Source organism: Sciurus vulgaris, assembly GCF_902686455.1.
Source record: "Sciurus vulgaris genome assembly, chromosome: X".
NCBI lineage: Eukaryota > Metazoa > Chordata > Mammalia > Rodentia > Sciuridae > Sciurus > Sciurus vulgaris.
In genome coordinates this window covers 79743534-79768094 of record NC_136471.1, presented here as the reverse complement: position 1 = coordinate 79768094, position 24561 = coordinate 79743534, and the positions used below count along the sequence as shown (strand labels likewise).

Genomic DNA, 24561 nt, shown 5'->3' with positions numbered 1-24561 from the left:
ACTAGGGAAGTCAGTGGTGTAACTTCTCACTCCACAGCCAAAGACCAGAGAGCATGGAGTCCTCATTTCCAAGGTCAGGAAAAGAGTGTCCCACCTCCAGGAGAAAGAATAAATGATCCTTCCCCTGTCTTTTCTGTTCTGTCTTGAACCCTAACCAATTGAATGGTACCTACTCACATTGAGTGTGGATCTTACTCACTTAGTCCATCTACTCACATACCAGTTTCCTCTGGAAACATCCTCACAGACATACCCCAGAATAATGCTTTACTTCTTCTCTAGGTATGACTTAATCCAGTCAAGTTTACACCTAAAATTAATCATCATATTAATAAATCTGCTACTAAAAAACTCACAGATCTCTGTAAATATAGGTAGTCGTTTCACTTAGGTAAATACCTAAGAGTAGGACTGCTGGGTTATGTGGTAAGTGTATACTTCACTTTATAAGTAACTGCCCAATTGTTTATCAAGATACTCAGTGCTGGTATATAGAAATATGATTCTTTTTTTTTCTTTTTCTTTTACTTAGCTTTTAATTTTTTACAGACTGCATTTTGATTCATTGTACACAAATGGGATACATCATTTCATTTCTATGGTTGTACACAATGTAGATTCATACCATTCATGTAATCATACATGTACATAAAGTAATGATGTCTGTCTCATTCTACCATTTTTCTTACCCCCCTCCCACTCATTTCCTTCTACATATTCTAAAGTTCCCCCATTCTTCTCTCATTCCCCAGCCCCCACCCCCATTGTATATCATTCTCCACTTATCAGGGAAAACATTCGGCCTTTGGTTTTTTGGGCTTGGCTTATTTCACTTAGCATGATATTCTCCAGTTCCATCCATTTATTTGCAAATGCCATAATATTATTCTTCTTTATGTCTGAATAGTATTCCATTGGGTATATATACCACACTTTCTTTACCCATTCATCTGTTGAAGGGCATCTAGGTTGGTTCCATAATCTAGCTATTGTGATCTGAGCATAACTTTTATCTTATGACTTATTAGTCTGTTAGCTTTTTCATAGGTTCTTTGAGATTTTCCATGTAGAGAATCATGCCATCTGTAAATGCAGTTTTATTTCTTCCTATCTAATCTGTATGCCTTTTTAATTATTTTACTTGCCTGATTGCACCTGCTAGGACCTTCAAGATGATGTTGAATAGGAACGGTGAGAGTAGACATGCTTCTGTTCTTCCTAAACTTAGGGTGAAAGCATTCAGTCTCTTACCATAATGTATGATGTTTGCAGTACGTTTTTCACAGATGCCCTTTAAGGAAATTCTTATCTATTATTAGTCTGCAATAAGTTTTATCACGAATTGATTTTTTTTTTATTTTGCTGGGGATGGAACCCTGGGTTTTGCACATGCTAGGCAAGCACTATCCCACTGAGCTATACCACCAGCCCCCATGAATCAATACTAAATTTTGCAAATACATTTTGTCTCTAATTTGTTGATTTGGTGAATTATTTTGAATGATCTTCAAATGTGGAATCAGCCTTGCATTTCTTGGATAAACTCCATTTGATCGTGATACATCATTCTTCTTATATCTTGTTGAATTCAGCAATATAACCAGTTCCTGACTCAGCTTAGGAGTTTTTTTATTTTTCAATTGTGTGAAAGTGACATATATTCATTATAAACTACTTTGAATTTTGGATTTGATCTTTTCACAGGCTAGAGATACACAATAGGATATTTTTTTTCTTTTTTGTAGTACTGGGGATTGAACCAAGGACCTCATGCATGCTAGGCAAGTGCTCCAGTGGGATATTCTTCATGATACTAGGCAGCAGCAGCAAGCTGCAGCTTTCATACAGCCATGTGATCACAAATGTAAATGACCCATACTCTATAGTATACTCTCTTGCCAACATTTTTTGGATGTTGTGTTAGGTGTCTTCATATCCCATCATGTCTAGAAAACACCCATGTTTATCTCCTGTATCCATATAGTCATTTTGTTTTTTGCTTTCAATACAGGATTCAATAAATTATGTAAGATACTCAAAACTTTATGTTTTGGAGTTCTGTTATTAGGGACATAAACATTTAGGATTAGTTGACCCCCTTATCATTATGAAATGAACTTTGTTATCTCTGGAAATGTTTTTGGTTCCAAATCTACTTTTGTCTGATATTAATAAAGCCCCTACAGCTTTCTTTTCATTAGTGTTAAAGTGGTATTTTCTTACCCTTTTCATTTTAACTTATTTGTACCTTCATGTTTAAAATGTGTTTCTTTTAGGCAGCATATAGGTTCTGTTAACTTCTTTGTTGACTTATATATAGTTTTATTTCACAAATCTTGGTGCTTTGTTTTTAGGTACATAGACATTAAGATGTTCCCTTTGTCGTGATGAAATGGTCATTTTAATCCCTGTGATAGTACTCTTTCATAAGGGTTCTACTTCATCTGGTATCAATATGGCCACTCCAGCTTTCTTTTGATTACTATTAGCATGGTATATCTTCATCAAAACAGAAATGTTCTCAGTAATATGTACTGGTTTTTTTTGTTTTGCTTTGTTTTGGTTTTTTAATGCTGGTGATTAAACCCATAGCCTTGTGCATACTAAGGATGCTGTTCCACTGATATACCCCTCCAGCCCCCAAGGTTACTGTTTTAAAAAGTGAATTTGGAACCAGGTGCAGTGGTATGTGCCTGTAGTCCCAGCTACTTGGGAAGCTGAGGATTATCACTTAATCCCAGGAGTTTGCAACCAGTCTGGGCAATAGAGAAAGATTCTGTCTCAAAAAATAAATAATTTTTTAAAAAGTGGATTTAGCGAGTTATGTTTTCTTTCTTTCAGTTTCCCTTCATCTACTTTAAAGATTAAGACAGTGTATCTACTTATTAAATGGAAGAGATACTAGTCAGGTGTGGTGGCAAACTACTGAAATCCCAGCAATGTAGAAGACTGAGTCAGGAAGATTACAAGTTTGAAGCCAACCTTATCAACTTAGTGAGATCCTGTCTCAAAATTAAAAGAAATTTAAAAGGGCCCGGCATGGCGGTGTATGCCTATAATCCCAGCGACTCAGGAGACTGAGGCAGGAGGATTACAAGTTTGAGACCAGCCTCAGCAACTTAGCGAGGCCCTAAGGAACTTAGCAACACCTGTTGCAAAATTTTAAAAATAAATAAATAAATAAAAAGGGCTGGGGATGTGGCCCTGTGGTTAAGCTCCCCTGAGTTCAATCCCTGGTACCAAAAAAGGGAGAGGGACTCAGTGGTAAAGCACCCTGAGTTCAATCCCCAATACTACATAAGAATAGATAGATAGAATAGATAATAGAGAAATTGTCTTCAATTCTATATCATGAGTAGTAAAAGGCAAAGAATAAATGTTAAGAAGGAAATGGAGAGAGTAAAGACAGGGCACATAGAAATACTAGGATATCTGGAAAAATGTTTTCTGTAGAAAAACACTTTTTTTTAAAATATTTTTTTTAGTTGTAGATGAACACAACATCTTTATTTATTTTTATGTGGTGCTGAGGACCGAACCCAGTGCCTTGCATGTGAGAGGCAATTGCTCTCACTGAGCTACTGTCCCAGCCCAGAAAAACACTTTCTTGTGACCTGTTGGGATATTGCTCTTAAGGCTCTTTGAGATGTACTAGTGTTGTTGGTGAATATAGGTACAAATAGAAATCTCACTTCTAGTTACTTGAGCTCTGGTCCAAATGAAATTAACTCTGGAGCTGAATCTTGCCCATGCATCAGTGATTCCTCATCCCTAACACAGACATCACTGATTTTCCTTCTAGAATTGGCTTGGAAATGAAATTGAGGTTATGGTTAGTACTGAGGAAGCCAAACGCCATCTAAATGACCTTCTTGAAGATAGAAAAATCCTGGCTCAGGATGTGGCTCAACTCAAAGAAAAAAAGGAATCTGGGGAGAATCCACCTCTTAAACTCCGGGTAGGTGTCCTTAAGAAAAAATGTTCTCAATAATCAGATTGTACATTCCTGAGAAATCCTCACTGCTTTGGATGATTACTTTTCCTTTTAGAACTTCACCCTCATACCTACTATTTTTCTTTACAGAGGCGCACATTCTCACTTGCTGAAATGCGTGGTCAAGTTTCAGAGTCAGAAGATTCTATTACAAAACAGATTGAAAGTCTGGAGACTGAAATGGAACTCAGGTAACAGGACTATCTTCAAGGCTTAAAATTTATCCCTAGAATCAAAAATAAGAACCTATCAACTCAGTGATTCAAAACCTTGTTTTTCGAGAACTTTGTGATGGTGGAAAAACAAGAGACAGTAACAATGCATTGAACCAGATACTCGACTAGACATGTTAAATAAATTTTCTCATTCAGTCCCTCTGATGCCCTATGAGGTAAGTATCATTATTCTTACTTTAGAAATCTAAAATGAAGTTCAAACATCTTAAGAAATTTGCCATAAATATAATAACTAGCATATAACAGAGCTAGGCTTCAAAACCCCCTCTTAACTAATTCCAAAGCCCATGCTGTTTGCAGTACACCACAATTTTTGATGTAGTAGTATCTGAAATGTAGAACTAACAACGGAATTTTAGAGAAACCCAATATAGTCAGTCAATCCACTACATATCCATGTAAGACCAGATTGTCTTTATTTACATCAACTGGAACAACATGTCATAAAAGATTGAGTGCAGAGGGAGAAATGAGAATCCAATTGTCTTCTAAGCCAGACATTAGAGATTTGCAAAAAAGTAAAATAATCCCACTCTTCTTGCTAAATCTTCTTCTGTCTTGAAAAATACAGTTATTTTTTGTAAAATCTTTATATGTAATGGGTTTTTAAATTTTAAGTGAAGGGGCTGGGGAGATAGCTCAGTTGGTAGAGTGCTTGCGTTGCATGCACAAGGCCCTGGGTGTAAAAAAAAAATTTTTAAGTGAATTTAATATTTAAATTTATCCCAGTTTTAATTTATACTATAAATAACTATAGGTATATCCTGTGGGAGTTTCTTAAAAGTCCTCAATGTTATTTTTTAAATGGGAAAGGTCCTGAGACCACCACATTTGAGAACAAACATCTTAGATTACTTTTATCCCATATTCCTTACAGGAACCTAACATAGTATTGCAAGTTAAGCACATGCTGGTATTCTCCCTCTCACTGGAAACAGCAAATTTGAAAAAGAAGTTACTAATGAAACTGAAATATTATATAGACTTTGTTCTAGGGCATACTTCATTGGAAAGTATCTGGAAGTTCTAAACAGGGTCAGAGTATCTAGTCATAGAAACCTCTCAGTCCTGTGGAAGGCATTTTAAAACAACCTCTCATTGCAGACGTGAGGCACATGCCTATAATCCTAGTGACTCTGGAGGCTGAGGCAGGAAAATTGCAAGTTCAGGGGCAGCCTCAGCAGCTTAGTGAGGCACTGTATTAAAATAAAAAGGACTAGGGATATGGCTCCGTTGTAAAGTGCCCCTGGGTTCAATCCCCAGTACCAAAATAAATAATAACTTTCCATAACACCAGCCATAGGTATCAGCTTGGTATTTGATTCCAGCAAAGAGTATCTACCAATTCTTTTGAGATTTTCCTTCAGGTTTCCAACCTGAATCTTTTCCTTCCATGGGTGGACCATTATTACACCATCCAAACTTACAGGACTTCATGATAAAGTCATAATATAGTCAGTCAATCCACTATAACAAAGGCCTTACCAGAATAAATCTTCCTAAGTCTCTCTATATGTGACCCATTTATTTCAACCAGTATTTAATAAAATAAAAACCATTTGGATAATCTCTTGGAGTCCATTTGTAACGAATTTTGAGATACTATGTATAATTCTAACCAGTCATTATTTAATTGATTATTTAACTGGTACCTCCATTCATAAAATGCTTTGAAGTTTCTGCTCAGAGTTGTCCTTCTTCCCGATATTGAAGCTTTTCACAACAAAACTGTTTCTGTCCCTGAAGGAGTGCTCAGATTGCTGACCTACAGCAGAAGCTATTGGATGCAGAAAGTGAAGACCGGCCAAAACAACGCTGGGAGAATATTGCTACAATTCTGGAAGCCAAGTGTGCCCTGAAATATTTAACTGGAGAGGTAAATATCACTCTTCTTACCAACAATTAGGGATCTGGCGAGGTAGGTTGAAATAAGATAACTTAGAACCAGGTGTGGTAGCACATGCCTGTAATCCCAGTATCTCAGGAGGCTGAGGCAGGAGGATCATAAATTGGAGGCCAGCCTCAGCAACTTAGTAAGAGACCTGATTTAGTTTTAGTGTCAAAACTACTAAAAAGGGGCTAGGAATATAGCTCAGTGTTAGAGCATCACTGGGTTTAATACCCAGTAACACAAAATAGAAAGAAAGAAATTACCTTGGAATACTACCATCATGTCCTTGCCACTTTTTTTCTTGCTTTTTTTTGATACTGGGGATTGAACCCAGGGGTACTTAACCACTAAGCCACATCCCCAACCCTTTTTATTTTTTATTTTTGAAATAGGGCCTCAATAAGTTGCAGAGGCTGGCTTTGAACTTGTGATCCTCCTGCCTCAACCTCCCAAGCCACTGGGATTGCAGGCATGCATCACTGCACCCAACTGCTTGCCACTTTTTATGGAAAAACCCAGTGATACTACTATTAGAGAGTTTATTGCATGAAAGTTGATATAAGCAAATAGAGGCCAGTCACTAACAAAAATATAACATGACTCACAAATTGATACTTATCATGCCTGGCATATAGCAAATGCTCAATAAATGTTAACTATTGCTTTTAGGAAAAGGCCAGAATGCCCTAGTGGACTACTGGTTAAAGATAAACTTTTATATTGTACTACTTGTTAAAAGACCTATGAGCTATATATTCAAAAACTTTAAAATAGTCTTGAAAAGAGAAAACCTAAGCATCTTTTGACATATAAAGATTCATTTTAAGGAAAAGCCATCTTCAGTGACCTTAAAATAATACATCAGCTTACATTGTCACAAGAGGAATGAAAATTGATCACCTCTGATGATTGAGGCATTTTTTCACTCAAGACAAGCATAAACTCCATCTGAATCCACAAGTTAGAGTAATGCTTCCCCTTTACACATTTTCATGTTAAGTTAGCAGATTTGTTCTACTAAGAAATCCTGATTAGGTTTGTGAACGCTGGTATTTATGATGTTCACCATCTGGGCTAGTAGTGAATGTAAAACTAGGCCAGCACAGGATATGAATCCAGCCTGAAGAGCCAGATCTGCAGTCTCAGCTAAAGTGTCTACAAGTTCTGACGTGTGAACACAGACATTCTGAGACAGGACAGAATTGGACATAAGGGTGTGTCATGTCAATTTCTCTTCAAAATTAAGGAAGAACTTCTTTAATATCAGAATTTTAGAATTGTCACATACTATTCATGTTAGGTTTATTTGGACCTTGAGGCAGAGTAAGAGATAAAATGACTTTAGTGGTGGCTTCCAGACTTAAAATACATCTCACAGCAGAAATATGGACTCTTGGCCTAGGAACAGAATAGTAGTCATGTTACTATTCACTTTAGAATCCATATGACATGAAAAAATAAGAATGGAATTGGACATGGAGGCACTTTCCTTAGACCATTTAAAGAAAGCTAGCAGGTTCCTGCCTAATGAATGGGGAAATGTGGGTCATTCTCCAAATAAACTGATCTCTTTTATCCCTTCCAGCTGGTCTCCTCCAAAATACAGGTCAGCAAGCTTGAAAGCAGCCTGAAACAGAGCAAGGCCAGCTGTGTGGACATGCAGAAGATGCTGTACGAGGAACGAAATCGTTTTGCTGAGATAGAGACAGAGTTACAAGCTGAGCTGGTCAGAATGGAGCAACAGCACCAAGAGAAGGTACATTCTGGCAAGTCAAGAAGCTAGAAACAGACACAGAATTGTCATTGCCCTTAGTTAGTTTAAATAATGAAGTGCCCTTCAAAAGTGCATGGGCTGTTTTCTGAATTTTGCAACAAAAGTGCATGGGCTGTTTTCTGAATTTTGCAAATAAGAAGCCTGAAACAGACAGAAGTGACATATCTGAGTTCACACCTACCAGTGGCAATGGCTCTTAGCGTCTGGCTTGAATTCCAAGATTAATGTGTTGAGAAACAGTATTGCTATTCAAGCCATAAGAGCAGAAAGACAACAGGTTGCCTCTAAATCAGGAAGGAGTCACCTGGATCACTGCTTGAACTAGGTCAAATTCTTATTTCCCCTGGTTCCTTTAATACTACCCAGTGGGTCGTGTCTTTTGCTAGGTGCTGTACCTTCTTAGCCAGCTGCAGCAAAGCCAAGTGGCAGAGAAGCAGCTGGAGGAGTCAGTCAGTGAAAAGGAGCAGCAGCTGCTGAGCACACTGAAGTGTCAGGTATGAGGAGGGAAAGGTCTCCAGAGATGGGTTTCACATGCCTCATCAAGAGTTGCATCTCGGGCTGGGGGTATAGCTCAGTTGGTAGAGTGCTTGCCTCACAAGTACTATAGGCCCTGGGTTCTAATCCCCAGCCCAACCAAAAAAAATTGTGTCTCATTTAGACCATTATACTTGCAGAAGAGAGTAATGAAAGGCTAAAATGATAGCCTATACTGCTTTTTGACCCTACTTGATCAGATTTGGGATAATCAGAGTATAGCCATATCTTGTTCTTGGTACCATAACACCAATATATACTCCATACCAGACTTTGAGCCCTCCTGGTTCTATTGTGTCAACACTGAACTCTAAAGAGCTGAGACAGTGGAATTATTTAATAGTTACTGAGAATTCTAGGGGTGTTCAACTATATCTTCCTGAGCTTGTTTTTCTGAGTTGAGACCTGACATGTTTGTATAATGCCTGGGGTCTGGATTTTCTTCCAGAGACTAAGAACACCACACCCTTTGGTAGCAAGTTGGAGCACTATTTTTGTCCAACTTAGAATCTTTTTCCTGCAATACCAGTCCCTGGGGTTTCCTTGGTACCTCCCACATAAGGCATAACCAAACTAGTTAAGGTTGTATGTGTGAATCCAGTTATCTTAAGCATCAGGAAGTTTAATAAGGCTTATGAGACTTGGAAATAAACTGTCTAGTCTGTGTTCAATAGGATGAATGGAAGCATTTGTAGCTTTAGGAAATAGCACTGACATTCTGTGGGTTTCTGAATCTACATCCTGATGTGAATAGGGACTATGAGGCTAGAGAATGGAAAAGAATAAGGAAGACTCTCAGATTGAGTTCATGGTTCCTACAACTGTGGTCAGTGCTGATGAGGCACATTGGAATAGAAGTGGTATTCAGTTGTAATTCCAGCAATTTGGGAAGATGAGGCAGGAGGAACACAAGATCAAGGCCAGCCTGGACATCTTAGCAAGACCCTGTCTCAAAATAAAAAATGAAGGGCTGGGAATATAGCTCAGTAGTAGAGTGCCACTGAGTTCAATCCCCAGTACCTTAAAAAAAGAGGTATTCAGGGCACCTAGGAATTGGGAGTAAGATAATTTTCTGGGTTCCAGTGCCTGCTGTGCAAAAACCATCTGTTGCCAGGAACTTGGCAGCAGTATGTTTTTATCTATGTGAGTTGTTTGGTAACCTACATGTAGTACCCAAAATAACCCCACCTATCACTGCATCTGAAAATAGGATGAAGAGCTCAAGAAGATGCAAGAAGTATGTGAGCAAAATCAGCAACTTCTCCGAGAGAATGAAATCATGAAGCAGGTAATACACCCACTTGATGAAGCACTGTGAGAGCCAGTTGCCACTGAGGCCACTACTCAGGAACAACCCTTAATTTGGTGATTTAGCTGTTTTCTGAGGTCTACATTGTGTTTCCATGTGATTCAGTCATGTGCATTTCAAAGTGGCAAAAACACAAGTTTTAAAATATGCCCCATTTTGAATTCGATAACAATCTTAGAAAGTAGGAGTCCTTCAACCTACTCTAAGCCTGCCCCACTTTACTATGGTTTAAAATTGAGCTGAATAGACTGCGAATGTAGCTCCGTGGTAGAGCACTTGCCTAGCATGCCTAAGGTCCTGGATTCCATCCCAGCACTGAAAAGAAAATGTTTCAAATCTTGGTGTTTTAACCATGGGCACTCCCAGAAGCTGCCTACATTTTACTCTGTCTCTCCTTTTCAAATAGAAACTGACCCTCCTCCAAGTAGCCAGCAGGCAGAAACCTCATCTTCCTAAGGATAACCTTCTATCTCCAGACTCTTCCTTTGAATATATCCCACCCAAGGTAAAATGCTTAATGCCTATGATACCTTTGCATAACCCAGGTTCAGGGTGAGTATGCAAAATTGCCTTTTATAAGAGGTTAAGACTTAAAATACCCAAATTCTAAATTTCAGTTTTTCTTGGAGTTCCAAATAGAACTATAATACCATCCTAAGAAAAATAGGTGTTTTTTTTTCCTCAGAAGTCTGACTTTTGTCTGTGAATTGGCTTTATGTAATATAGCTGAGGAGGAGGAGGAGGAATATAGAGCAATGTTCAGCTGTCCATCCAAAGATCCTTATCTCATCACATCATGAGTCCTCCCTTCCTCCCTCAGATTGATCAGCCTCCAGTTTCTATCCCTTCAAAGACTCTGAGGCCAAAGGCTAAAGCAAATTTTTTTTCTGATTGGTAAAGGCAAGTGGGGTATATTTGAGGAATCTGAAATCTCTGCTCCGAAATAATAGCTGGAAGCAGCTACTTGGGAAGATATGATACCATATGTATTATTTAATTTTTATTAAATAACTACTTCAAACCTTTTTTCTTAGCCAAAGCCTTCCCGTGTTAAAGAAAAGTTCCTGGAGCAAAGCATGGACATCGAGGATCTAAAATATTATCCAGAGTATTCTGTGAATGAACATGAGGATGACGATGGTGATGGTGATGATAGGAATGATGAAGAATGGAAGCCAACAAAATTAGCTAAGGTGTCCAGGAAGAACACCCAAGGGGTAGGAGCCAGGCTTTAACTCTGTCAAGAGTTACTCATTCGTATTCACTGTCAGTGGGAAAGCTTTCTTAATCTAGGAATGTTCTGGCCCCTATCCTGCATCTAAGCCCCTTGTATCCCATTCAGAGGCATTGACTCCCCTAAGGGGGACTTGTTGGGCCAGCTCTGTGTAAAACCTAGCACCAACAAGAGAAGGAGGGCTGCGTGAGTGCAAGTTGGTTCTGTTAGTTTTCTCAGGATCTTTGTAGTCTGAATAGGTAATATTCTATACCATTTTATTGAAGATGATTCAAAAAGCATTCAAAGCAGTCATTCATATTTTTAGAGCACTTTATAGTTTACAAATCATCTTTATTTATGTAATCTTTTAATCATCACAAAACATCCAGTGAGATATTTGCATTTTATAGGTAGACCTCAGACCCACAGAAGGGTAATGACCTTGCCCAAGGTCATAAAACCAAATGATGGGACTTAAAACTGAATATTCTGACTCCGAGTAGTTTGTTTCTACCAAATGATGTCATGTCAGTAAAAACTGTAGATCTAAAACTTGGTGGGTAATTTATCTTCCTTGCCTATTATTTTTTCTCACTAGGCTAAGAGACTAAGGGATTTACAGAAAAGACTAATAATTAAGATCAAACACACCAAGTTAAGGCTAGTTAGGAACAATTGACTTTGAGGCATGCTTTATTTACTTACACAATGATAGTCCTACATAATCATCAAACATAGATGTTTTATGTTGAAACATTAACTTCCCAGGCACTAGAGTTCACCACCACTAACCAAGCTGTGCCCTACAGCCACATTCCACTCACAAAGAACAATTCATACATTGCCTTAGCTGGCTTCCTAGAAGCTTATTTGATTTGATAAGCTGATAGCTCACCACATGGGGAACTGAGCCTTGTAAAGCCACGATACCAGAACCAAAGCAAGTCAGAAGGAATAGACAGTTGTATGGTATTAAGGCATTTGTTCAACCAGAGTCATCAGGAATGCAACATACCACATGCTCAAAGTGGGACCAAGAGCCCATCCTTGGCCCCAGAGAACTTATAACTTAATGGGAAAACAAGCCAAAGAAATTGAAGCATAACTAGAACCTTAGCATATTTATTTCAGGAAACTGGACTAAGGGGTTTTTGATTTTTAAAGCCAAATTAACAAGGCCTAATTTAGGAAGATGCCATTGAAAGGTGACTATTGCTGCATATAAGATAGAAAGGTAAGTATCATCTTAAGAGCAAACAGGGAGAACATTTTTGGCACAACGAATGGCAAATTGCAAAAACTTAAAGATGGTAGAATAATGGGAGTTGGGACATTAGAGAAAATGGGGCAGAGCATGTCTGTCTTTCTTTGATTTCCGCATGAGCATTGATGGACACTTTACTATGGTTGAAGTGGAAAGCATGAGCTAAATGTAGATTTGAAGATCAGTTAAGTAATAGAAGACTAAGTGGAGATGTATACACAGAAACAAATAATGGAGGGTCTGAAGCCTCTGAGGAAAGGAGCTTGCAAATTTGAAGCAACTTTGGGTATACTTGTCCTTGAGGAAAGCTTAATATATTTATTATAGCACTGTTGCTCTAACTTAAGAGGGAAATATAGGGGCTGCAGTTGAACCTTAGTGGTAGAGCACTTGCCTAACATATGTGAAGCACATATAAAAATAAATAAATAAAATAAAGGTATTGTGTTCATCTACAACTAAAAAAATTTAAAAAGGGAAATACAGTAGTATAGCAAATATTGCAAATAAATAAACCTGCTATTGATGATAACTCCTATTTCTAAAACCATGAGAGTGATTCTTTTCTAGGCTATTGCACTGGTTTTATAATCTGAGAGTTGAATAAAGTTAGGATTTAAGGGGAGTAATTTGGCATAACATCTAGTTTCTCCCTTTTGGCAACCTCAGAATATGTGAATGCTATGACCACTTTATCAGACTGCTTGTATCCAACCTTAGCTGTGTGTGAAAGCCACCTTTATTTTTATTGCTTCAGCCCATCTCAGGATGGCAGGTACTGTCACTGCTTTACTGCAAAGGAGACTACAGCAGACACTAAAATGAGTTGTCCAGAGTTAATGGCTTCCTCATTCAGCCACATTGTACTAAGGAGATGCTGAGGTGTAGGTCATGTGCTATAGGAGAAAAAGTAATAACGTACAAGCCACATAGACATGGGTTCATTGGGTGACCTTGAGCAAGTCACTTAATCTTCCTTGGCTTCAGATCCCTTATCTATCCCTTATCTAATGAAGGTATTAGACTAGAATCCATGATATATAAGATTCCCTTCCAGCACTGATGCCATGAATCAAAGTAATAGTCAAAGTTTTGTGAATGAGTTTTAATGATACTACCTTTATATAGTATTATATGGCATCTGAGAAGTTAATAAAATGAATATGTCCAGAAGCACCATGTTAAGGATAAAATATGCCAGTATTTTTATTAAAACACCAAACATTTTCACAAATGCTCTTATATGTCCTTGTGGCAGAAAGAAGGGAGTAGATATTCTTGTCTTTACCTTACTGATAAAAGAAGGAAGATGAACTTGGATAAAATATCCAAGGCCATGCCAAGTATTATATTTAGGACTAAAGTCCAAGCCTTCTAATTCCTAGCCTGATGTTCTTTGAATTTTTGACCAGATCTTGTCCTTCTAAGATACTTGTTTAACACTGAACTCAGTACTAGAAGAATTATAAACTCTAAAGCAGTAGTTCTCAACCTAGTTGCATATTGGAAATTCCAAGGGAGTTTTTAAATACAGGGAGCCTGGGACCCCACCTCCAGATATTCTAATTTAATTGGTCTGAGGTAGGACCTGGCCTTTTTTAAAAAAAAATTCCCCAGAGTTTTCTTATGTGCAGCTAGGGCTGAAAACCACAGGCTTAAAGGAACCCCAGAAGTCTTTCATCTGTGCTTTTCACTCTTTATTAAAAAAAAAAAAAAAACCTTCTATTAGTTCTCAACTATGGTGCTAGGACATGCTGGTGAATTGCCAGCAGTTGGTGTACCCAGAGACACACAGACACACACACACACCACGTACACATGTATATACAGTTATATCTATGTCAAAGTCACACTTCCTCTCTGACATTGTGATCTGCTTCCTGGGATGAGAGATAATAAGGATGAAGTTAAACCTCATGTACATGACACTTGTGCTATATATGTCTTGTGTATCATGACTGTTCTGTACTACCACTACCAAGTGTTTATCTAGCCTCTGCTTACTTAAAGACTAGCATAAGGGGAAACTCAATCTCACAGAGCAGCCCATTGTATTCCACTTGTTGTTAGAAAGGTGTTCCTTGTTTATCTGAAATGAGCTGTCCTAGGGTTTTTTGTTTTTGTGACAGGGTCTTACCAGGGTCATAAAACAGGGTCTTATGATCCTCTTGCATTAGCTGCTTCAGTAGCTAGGATTACAGGCATGCACCTCTGTGCCTGGCTTCCCAATGGGTGTCAGCAATATAAAAGTCTAATTATTGTTCTTTTTAAAATTTTTTTTCTTTTTTAGTTGTAGATGGACACAATGCCTTTATTTTATTTATTTATTTTTATGCAGTGCTGAGGATCCAACCCACTGCCTCACATGTGCTAGGCAAGCATTCTACCACTGAGTCACAACCTCAGCCCCTAATTATTGTTCTTTATGACAGTCCTTCAGATACAGCTTTCATATTATCTCTTTGGGTAAAATGGGGAGACAAGGACAAGGTAACAGAACATTTTTAAGCATTTAGATTAATTTGTAAATGGCTGAAGGAATGTACCCAGACTACAACAATCAAGGAACCAGTGTCATCCTGGTGAGGTATCTTTGGGACATGTCATAGAATTCTGTCTTTGGCTCTGTCTTATTGAAAACAATAAACTATTATTTTTTCACTTTTTAAAAAAAATTTGGGTACCAGATCTGGAAGTGCTTTACCACTGAATTATATTCCCAGCCCTTTTTATTTTTTATTTTGAGACAGGGTCTCGCTAAGTTGCTTAGGACCTCACTGAGTTGCTGAGGCTGGCTTTGAACTTGCAATACTCCTGCCTCAGCCTCCTGAGTCACTGGAATTACAGGTGTGCACCACCACTCCCAACTTCATTTTTTTTATTGGTACATTATAATTATATGTAATAGTAGGATTATATCATATTCATATATGCCCATGCTCATACATAATTTGATTAATATCATTTCTTTGTAATCTATTTACCTTTCCCTCCCTTAAAATTTTTTTCTTTATTAACATAATAACTAGAGTTGGCAAAGGTTACTAAGATTATGATGATGATGATTTTTCATGCTGGCGGTTGAACCCACAGGTGCTCTACCTCTGAGTTACATCCCCAGCCCTTTTTAAATTTTATTTTGAGACAGGTTCTCTGTAAGTTCTCAAGGCTATCATCAAACTAGCAATCCTTCTTCCTCAGCTTCCCAAGTAGCTGGGATTACAGGTGTAAAACACTACACCTGACTGAAAATATTAAGAGTCTTAAAAATGTACCTATTGTTCTTGCTTTGGCAGCACATATACTTAAAAAGAGTTTCTATTCTATGGCCCTATCCATTTCCTTCCTATACATGTAGGAATTTATACTAAGGAACTAGACATTGGTATGTAAATACATGTATTCATTCAATGAATCTTTTCTGAGTATCTATGTGCCATGTACTATTTCTAGGTAGCGAGAATACAACAGAAAGTCAAGTTAAGACCTTTGCCTTCATGAAGTACTTTCTTGTGGAAAGACACACACTGTGCCCAGGAAAACAAAATAATTTTAGTTGATGATATAGAAAAAGTAAAGGAAATATAGTTAAACCATAGAGAATGATGGGTTGGGAAAAAGAGTGAAAAGATGTATAAGATAAGATCTGAACAAAGGAGAAAGTCAGGAAAAAATCAGAGGAAGAATAGCAAATGCAAAGAGCTCAGGATGGGAATGAACTTGACATCTCAAGGAACAGTAGAAAAGGCATGAGTAGCTAGAGTGTGTTGAGAAATAGAAGAGAGCAACACAAGGTAAAGTCAGAGGGGCAGACTGGAGGGCCTTGTCAATCATGGGACATTTTAGATTATATTTCCATACAGGGCTATCCACTGCAACATAATTTATATTAGTGAACAATTTATTTGAAAACAATCTTTAGTTGGCACAATGGCACATACCTATTACTTAGGAGGTTGAGGCAGGAGAATCAAAGTTGGAGGTCAGCCTCAGCAACTTACCAAGATCTTATCTCAAAATAAGAAAAAAAAAAAAAAAAAAAGAACCGTGGATGTAGCTCAGTGGTAAAGCACACTTCTGGGTTCAATCCCCAGGACAGGGGAAAAATACAATCTTAATATATAACATTAGGAGATTAGTTAAATAAATTGACTTGTCCACATGATGAAATACTATAGCAATTAAAAATCGTGTTTTTGATTTTCAAATTTTATTAAATTATTTATACTATCTTCATAATTGGTTAAAAAATAAGAACTTATCATGGTTTCCTTTACCTTCACAACTACAGAGCAATGGTGATGGTTCTCATATGAAAAAGACTTAAGGACTTGAATTTGATTGTAAATACAGTATGAATCCACGAAGATGCTTTATTTTGTCTTGTTTTGTTTTGTTTTGCAGTTCTAGGGATTGAATCCAGGGTCTCGCCACTTTCTACTACATCCCCATCCCTTTTAAAATTTATTTTGAGACAGGGTCTTGCTTAGTTGCTAAAACTGGCCTCGAACTTGGGATCCTCCTGCCTACCCACAGGTAGCTGGAATAACAGGCATGAGCCACCACTGCCAGCTCCAAAGATGTAACAAGGAAAAAAATGCAATTTTGACTCTAGGCCTCCTTAACTAGACTATCAGATCCATAACAAGGAAGGTGTTTGTCACAGTCTATTTCACAGTCTATTTCATGGTGGTCACACCACATTTATAGAGTTGTACTCATTTTTTGGATCTCAAAATTAAAGATGAAATTTGACAAATTGGTGTGTACTCAGGGTGACAAGGATACTTGGATTTGGTAAATCCAAGGAAACTAGGTATCTTTAGCTTTGTGAAGAATTGGGCCAGGGGGACCTGGGGAGTAAAAAATTATGGTTAGGGTTTGAGTGACTATGCCATGAAAATGGGATTAAACTGATTCCATGTCATTCTAGATGGCAAAATTGAATCCTGTGATAAAGGTTATATAGAAACTATCATCATCTCAGGATAAATAGATCTTCAGGTAATTAGACCAAGGATATTATATTAGAGAAGGGCTTCATGTATCAAACCATGTTTTAGATGCTCATTGATGTTCCTTCTGACTCCTACCTTTCATCCTATGAGCTCTGCCACCTATCTCTTCCAGTCCAAATTATCCCAGTTTCTTCTACCGTTTTCTTTCTATATTTAATTATTATATTTTATTATTATTTTTTGGAGGGTACTGGAATTGAATCCAGGGGTGCTTACCTATTGAGCCACATTCCCAGCTCTTTTTTTTTTTTAATTTTGAGACAGGGTCTCACTAAATTTTCAATTCTCCTGTCTTAGCCTCCCGAGTCTCCAGGATTACAGGCATGCTTCATCAAACTCAGCTAATTATCTTATTGTGTGTGTGTGTGTATGTGTGTATTCATCGTAGTTTCATTAATTCAGGCACTGGTATTGTTTCACAGTCATGTATTACTGGTGATATTTCAAATGAGGTAGCAGAACAACATCTATTTTAATCACTGAAACTCCCTATGGATAGTTTTTAAAAAATCTTACATCAGCACAAGATATTTTCAGTTACAGTAATGTTGGACTTGTAGGACAGAGGTTTTTACCTGCTTACATTTTTTAAAATTTTTTTCTAATTAGTTATACACAACAGTAGTAGTTCTCTTATTTTTATTAATATATATTAATTGTACATATAATGGGATTTACTTTGAAATTTTCACACATGCATATATTGTGCACTGATCAAATCCAACCTCCCTTTATCCACCCTCCACTCTCTTCCCCCAAACATTTACCCTTTCCAACCTATATTAATCACTATTCTACATTCAGGTCAACTTCTTTATAAGCTTGAACATATAAGAGAGACCATGTGGTACTTGTCTCTCTGTGTCTGACTTACTTTACTTAACATAATGTCTGCCAGTTCCATCCATTCTACTCTTCTTCTTGTAGTGATCACTCACCTATTTTGTTTAATGTCCTCTTTATTAAACATAGTTAAACAAAAAACTCAATGTGTATATAAGAAAATATACATACTGATTAAATGGGTTTAATATAGGGGAAAAGTTTATAAGAATGCCAGGCACACATTAATGTTAGCTATTACTATGGCAGCCTTGTTTGTAATAGTGAAGAATGTCACTACCAGGAGAATGGATAAATTGCATGTTTTTAGAGTAGAACTGGAGCTAAATGTATCAACATAAAATAAGGTACCATTTATATTGCTTAAAACTTTCAGACAATACTTTTTAAAAAACTCATATGCCGTAAAAGACATGCAATAGGGATGATAAACACCTCCAATAATTCAGGGCACTGTTCATCCCTGGGAGGGAGGCAGATGAGGTCAGGAAAGGGTAGGAAAGGGTCAGGGCAGGAAACCTCAGTTGTATCTGCATTTTACTTAATAAGGGGATAGTAGGGACATGAGTGAGATTTTTCTTATTATTATTGTTCTCTATGCTTTTGTATAAATGAAAATTTGACACTGTAAAATGGGATCCATTATTTCAAATAGGGTCCAACTAACCAGGGTATCATGAAATAATTACTCCCCATATTTTCTGAACTCCAGATTTCTGCTTGACTATATTTGCCTTTTGACAGCCATTTCACAATGTTGACTTAGAGAGCTTGCTCACATCTCAAATCCCTAGGCCCTTTCTGTACAAACTACATTTAAGTTAGATTTCTCTCAGTATTGTATTTATATGGCTGATTTGAGGGGGGGGACCTAAATAGCAAATTTAATTTACTCCTATTTGGATCTTTTCTTTCTACTTTCAGCCCATAATTCTAACCTGTCAAAATATATTTGGATTGCGATTCTTTTCTCTTACCTATTAATCATCCTTCCAGCTTTGTGCTATTGTTAGAGCTGATAAATAAGCCTACCTTGTAAACTGGTTTTGCAAGTTCACATTTACATATATGAAAATACTCTGAAAATTATAAAGTACTATCAAATGTAAATTATTTTATTTCATTCCATCCATTCTCTGTTAAAATATTGAATGATTAAAGTGCAGACAAAGCCTAGGCTGACACTAGACAAAATGTAGAAATGTGAGTTGGATGCAAATACAATTAGATAGATCTAAAGATATCAAGCAACTATGCTCAGTCCTTAAATATACCTAAATATACTACTATCTAGCTCACAGTTCTTCACTTTGCCCATAAAATTATCATGAGAGTCTTTGTCAGGGCTGGGGTTGTGGCTTAGTGGTACAGCACTTGTCTAGCATGCGTGAGGCACTGGGTTCAATCCTCAGCATCACATAAAAATAAATAAAATAAAGGTCCATCAACAACTAGAAAAAATAGTTTTTAAAAAAGAGTCTGTCAATCACCTTGCATTATTACAGTATCCCTCTCATTTGTCGTTCAAGTATACAATTCAAAACAGAAAATAGATTTGCCTAGCATAACATGTTCTTAGTTAAACCTGCTGTTGTTCTTGGTGATCATTTTTTCTCAAAAAGAGAGGACTGAAGAGATCGAAGTTTGATATAGATAATGATACTTTCCACTTTTTTCTAGAAAGGCTTGCAAATGAAGGGAAGGCACTTTAAACTAGACTTCTAATCCTTTCAGTAATGTGTCTTTCCACAAACCTGTTTTGTAGTGTTCCTGCAAGGGCTGGTGTGGGAACAAGCAGTGTGGGTGCAGAAAGCAAAAGTCAGACTGTGGCGTGGCCTGCAGCTGTGACCCCACAAAGTGTCGGAATCGCCAGCAAGCCCAGGTAGGACCAATTCCATTTCCCCTCACCATTCCTTTCCACTTCCCACTAGTTTCCAACCTTTTTTTCTGCCTCCCGTCCTGCAACCTGGAGTCTCCCATATAACTTTTCCAACCCTTCTCCTACTCTCTATACCCAGAAAAAGAGGCATTTTACTCCTCAGCCCTTTCTCCCTGCTCACCTGTCCTCACACCCCCTTCAGAAACCATAGCCCTTCCCAGGTGACTCCTAGGTATGCAGTTGTAAAGTTTCTGTACACTTTCAGAGGTAGGAACAAGGAACAGGAAAGCAGGAATTTACAAGCATTTGGACATGCAGGATCAAACTAGTCCAAAGGCTTAGCTGGAACTGTAAGAGCCACGTGCTGAGGTGGCAACTTCTAAGAAAGATCTTAATCCTTCTGATAACTTGAGCCATTAGTTATTAGACCCTTTCCATGGGAATCAGTATTCCATGGCTCTCAGAAAAGAAAACTAATAGTCATTGTTGTGACTCTTACTGTATTGTGTAAATGTAGCTGTTCTCCTCTTTTGCTCCCAGGAATAGCAAAAATGTGCCCTGGAAAGAACAGTACTGAGCAGATCAGATCCCTGTACTTGCCTTACACCTACCTATGCCCATGGCAAAAGCTTGTTGCTACAGCTTTCTATGTGACATGAAATAAGTTTAGCAAGTGTCTAATGATTATTCCTCATGCATTTCTCAACCATCTACACATGAACAGTTTTGCCATGGGTCTTCTATTAAAAGTACTTTTAAGATAGGTAAGCATCAGAGAACTAAAGCAGCAAGCTAGAGATCAAGCTAAAAATCATAGAAGTAGCAGGGACCTTATTTCCATGGGTTTTCATTTTGGTTTCTAGAGTCCTGGAGTTGATTATTACATGGAAGGGCCTCTGGGCTAATGGATGAGACCTGAAGGGGCTCAAACCCATTTCAACCAAAGTAACTTGCTTTTTATTTATTCATATATTGGGCTTCCTCTTAGGATTTCAGTTATAAAAACTACTGGTCTAGTTCAATGCTTCCATGTTACAAAAAAGAAGACTAAAACTCAGTGATAAGAAGTGACACACTTGATTAGATGTCAGACTTTCTGACTCTTAATCTAAGCCTGTTACCATGACAACAGGCTATAATTCTAATCCAAGTTCTACACAGAGTCACCTTGTTACCTAAGCAACTTCTCTCTTGGGCATAGTTTTCTTACCTGAAAGGAATACTAATACAGGCAACACCCTATAGAAGTGCTATTATAGATTATAGAGAGGAGAAGTTTAATCAAAGAAATGACCAAGACTTGGCCGTGTTTTAAATCTTGCTTTGTGACATGTCCTGTGCTGCTATCCTGCTCAGACCTTTGCCTTCAGAGGCTACCTCCAAGATTGCTTCATTCATTCAGGGACAGGGCATGTCAAGCCCTATGACCTCCCCAGGCATGGTCTCCCTAAGACTTGCTTAGACTGAACAGTCAAGCTTAGACTGATAAGAGCTGGGACTTCCCTGGTTGAAGAAGAACATACTGATTTTGTAACCCTGGTAGCCAAATTTAGAATATGCCTGTCTGGCTGATCCTCAGGATAGCTTGGGCACTGTTGAACGGACCCAGGATTCCGAAGGCTCCTTCAAATTGGAGGATCCCACAGAGGTGACCCCAGGATTGAGCTTCTTCAACCCCGTCTGTGCCACTCCCAACAGCAAGGTAGGTGGGTTATAAGGCAGGCACTAGAAAAGTATATTAGCATCCATTGCTGCATTAGCTATGATAGAGTCTGATTTGAGAAAAGTATAATCCATTTTCTGGGAACTGGGAATTGGGCATTGACTAGAGTGGTTTGTGTATTTATTTAATAGAGCAATCTTAGGGGATACCATGTATGACTGGGAGTTTGCTGAGCATTTGTCATGCCCCTTTCCAAGGTCTATGCAAACTTGTGTCTGTCCTTCCTAGATCTTGAAAGAGATGTATGATGTGGAGCAGGTGCTATTAAAGAAGGTTCCAGCTCTGCCCTCCTTGGACCTTCCAGAACTGAAACATACAGCAACAGAAACCCAAGAAAATAAGGCTCCAGGAAAGAAAAAGAAGCGCGTTCTGGCCAGTAATACCAGCTTCTTCTCTGGTTGCTCCCCTATTGAAGAAGAGACCCACTAAAACTGGAGTCACCATCACTACTCCATTTGCCTTAAGAGACGTTTTCAGGTTGCAGCCAGCAGGGGTTTTCTAATGACTTCTCTGGAATTTAGATTGCTTGCTATTAAGAAAAGAGGCAGAATAATACTGAAAAGAAGGGGAACCTTGTGGAATGCTGGCCCTCAGGCTCCAGCCCCTGCCCCAGACTACTATTCTTTCTTCTCTAGAAGGTGCTAAGCCACCTCCTGAAGAGAAAAACCAACTGACCTTCCAGTGACTCATCAGGAACCAGTCCTCAGCACAATCTAGCTCTTTTTTTATTTGTGAGCAGTTATGTCTGTCTCCTGATGAAGATGAGGCCAAGGCTTTCCCCTCTAGATTGTCTCAGCTTAATGGAGGAGGCTGGCCCAGGATGGAGGCCTGGCTCAAATTCTTCACCCCACCTCAGGGATGGGGCTGGAACCTTAATTTCCCTGACTGAATTTTAAGTGTTGTAACAGGACCCTCAATTGTCTTCCATGTTACTTAAGTGAATAAAATATTTTTAAATGTTAAGTAAATAAACAAAAGTTAACCCATCTACTGTTTGGGAAGATCCTTCGGTGCTCAATGGAGAAACAAAATTCAATCTGTATTCCCCAGCCCCTAAGAAAGCTATAAGGAGATTGATCAAATGTTATTGAACCTACCTTTTGGGGCAAGTTGCTTACCATATTTTTTCTTTTTTACAGTGCTAGGGAATGGAACCTGGGGCCTCACATGTGCCAAGCATGAGCTCTACCACTGAGCTACACCACCAGCCCACCCTGTCTTTTTGTGTAGCTAATCCTCTCTTTCCCAGAGGATTGTGATTACAATATTGTATCTATTTTTTAATTTTTCTTAGTTGTTGATGGACCTTTATTTTATTCATTTATTAAAATGTGGTGCTAAGGCTTGAACCCAGTGCCCCGCACATGCAAGGCAAGCATTCTACCACTAAGCCACAACCTCAGCCCACAATATTTTATCTTATGTTGCTTTGCTACCCTAAGAAATTAGAATAACAGTACTAAGGCCAGTGGCCTGACCTCCACTCTAGACCCTGCCTGCCTCCAGATCTGGGAGGAAGGAACCACATTTACTAAGCATCTCCATGTTCCTGCCACAATTTTATTTGCTCCTCACAAAAAATGCTCAAGATAGAGAGAGGATCTTATTTTGCTGATGAGGAAAGAGTGTGTTAGTCAGCCTCACAGCAGAGATTATCCGTTTCTGAAGACATTTATTTTAGCCCAGTTTCAGAGGTTCTAGTGCATAGTTTGTTGGTCCCATTTGCATTGGGGCCTGTAATGAGGCAGTATATCATGGTGAAAGCACATGGCAGAGCAAAACTGCTCACTTCATGGCCAGAATGCAAAAAAGAGGAAGAGGCGAGAGCCCCACTCTCCCCTTCAAAGCCACACTCCCAATGAACTGAGGACCTTCCACTAGGCCCCACCTCTTAAAGGTTCCACATCTTCTCAAACAGTGCCACAGGTTGGGAACCAAGTCTTTAACACATGGGTCTTTGAGAAACATTTCAGCTCCAGCGTATAGCACTGAGGTACCAGAAGTTAGGTAACTTATCTAGAATTATAAAGTTTGAAATAACAGAGCTAACCCATCTGTTGTGTGACTTTTTTGTGTGTGTGGTGCTGGGGATTGAACTCAGACACTTCACCACTAAGCCACATCCCCAGCCCCTTTTAATATTTATTTTGAGACATGGTCTCACTAAGTTGCTTAAGGCCTTGCTAAGTTGCTGAAGCTGGCCTCAAATTTGTGATCCTCCTGCCTCAGCATCCTGAGTCACAGGGATTATAAGTATGCACTACCACACCCGGTTGAAGTGTGACTTTCTAATGCCCTGCAGCCCAATTTCTTGGTGTAGGACCATACTGCTGTTCAGTTCCAGGACAGAACAGTGCTGGCTACTTGCTTTCTCCTTTGAGAGTGTTCTCCATCTCTCCTTAAGCTAAAAGGGTGCCAGTCCTTGAATGTCATGCACAGACCCTTGATTGGACTTGTAGACTTTTGGGGGTTCACAAGCCCAGGGATTCATATTTGTGCATATTGAATCCCACTTACCCTTCTTACAAAGCTCCCTCACCATCCCCAAGAACTTAAAACCTGAGACTCTAGAATTCACCACAGACTAAGCAAAGGAAATTGAACAACAACCTGCCTAAAATGAAGCCTGCAGAGGACTGGGTGACCCGCTGGCCCTCCCTGGCCTCCTGCCAGCAAGCAGCCCTGTTTCTCTTTGCATTTTAATTCTGAGGGAGCAAGGGAGCCTCTGCCATTGCCAACTAGAGCCTCTGGATACAATGGGAAGGCAGAGAGGGAGGGGGCCAGCTCTTGGCAGAAGAGAGCCAGTCTTCCTTCTCACTGTTTGAAATCCAGTGCATGTAGGGGGAGGGGAGAGCCAGCTTATCCCCAGAGGAAATATCC

The 24561-nt window shown here is 38.7% G+C and overlaps 1 protein-coding gene and 1 long non-coding RNA gene across 3 annotated transcripts in view; one reads left to right on the top strand and one right to left on the bottom strand.

The window, feature by feature from the left end:
* KIF4A (kinesin family member 4A) overlaps window positions 1–22661 on the top strand; it is a 125200-nt gene extending 102539 nt beyond the window's left edge. The window contains exons 21-31 of one of the 2 annotated variants that reach the window (XM_079124895.1): window positions 3803–3958; window positions 4085–4185; window positions 5977–6106; window positions 7707–7877; window positions 8282–8389; window positions 9640–9717; window positions 10145–10243; window positions 10773–10955; window positions 19845–19961; window positions 21538–21660; window positions 21910–22661. In XM_079124895.1, the coding sequence (XP_078981021.1) occupies window positions 3803–3958; window positions 4085–4185; window positions 5977–6106; window positions 7707–7877; window positions 8282–8389; window positions 9640–9717; window positions 10145–10243; window positions 10773–10955; window positions 19845–19961; window positions 21538–21660; window positions 21910–22110 (1467 nt within the window). In that variant the 3' untranslated portion in view covers window positions 22111–22661. The remainder of the gene's footprint in view (window positions 1–3802; window positions 3959–4084; window positions 4186–5976; window positions 6107–7706; window positions 7878–8281; window positions 8390–9639; window positions 9718–10144; window positions 10244–10772; window positions 10956–19844; window positions 19962–21537; window positions 21661–21909) is intronic. The other variant, XM_079124896.1, reaches the window with a different exon arrangement.
* Window positions 1–24561, bottom strand: part of LOC306651942 — a 48670-nt gene that overhangs the window by 22235 nt on the left and 1874 nt on the right. The window lies entirely within an intron of this gene.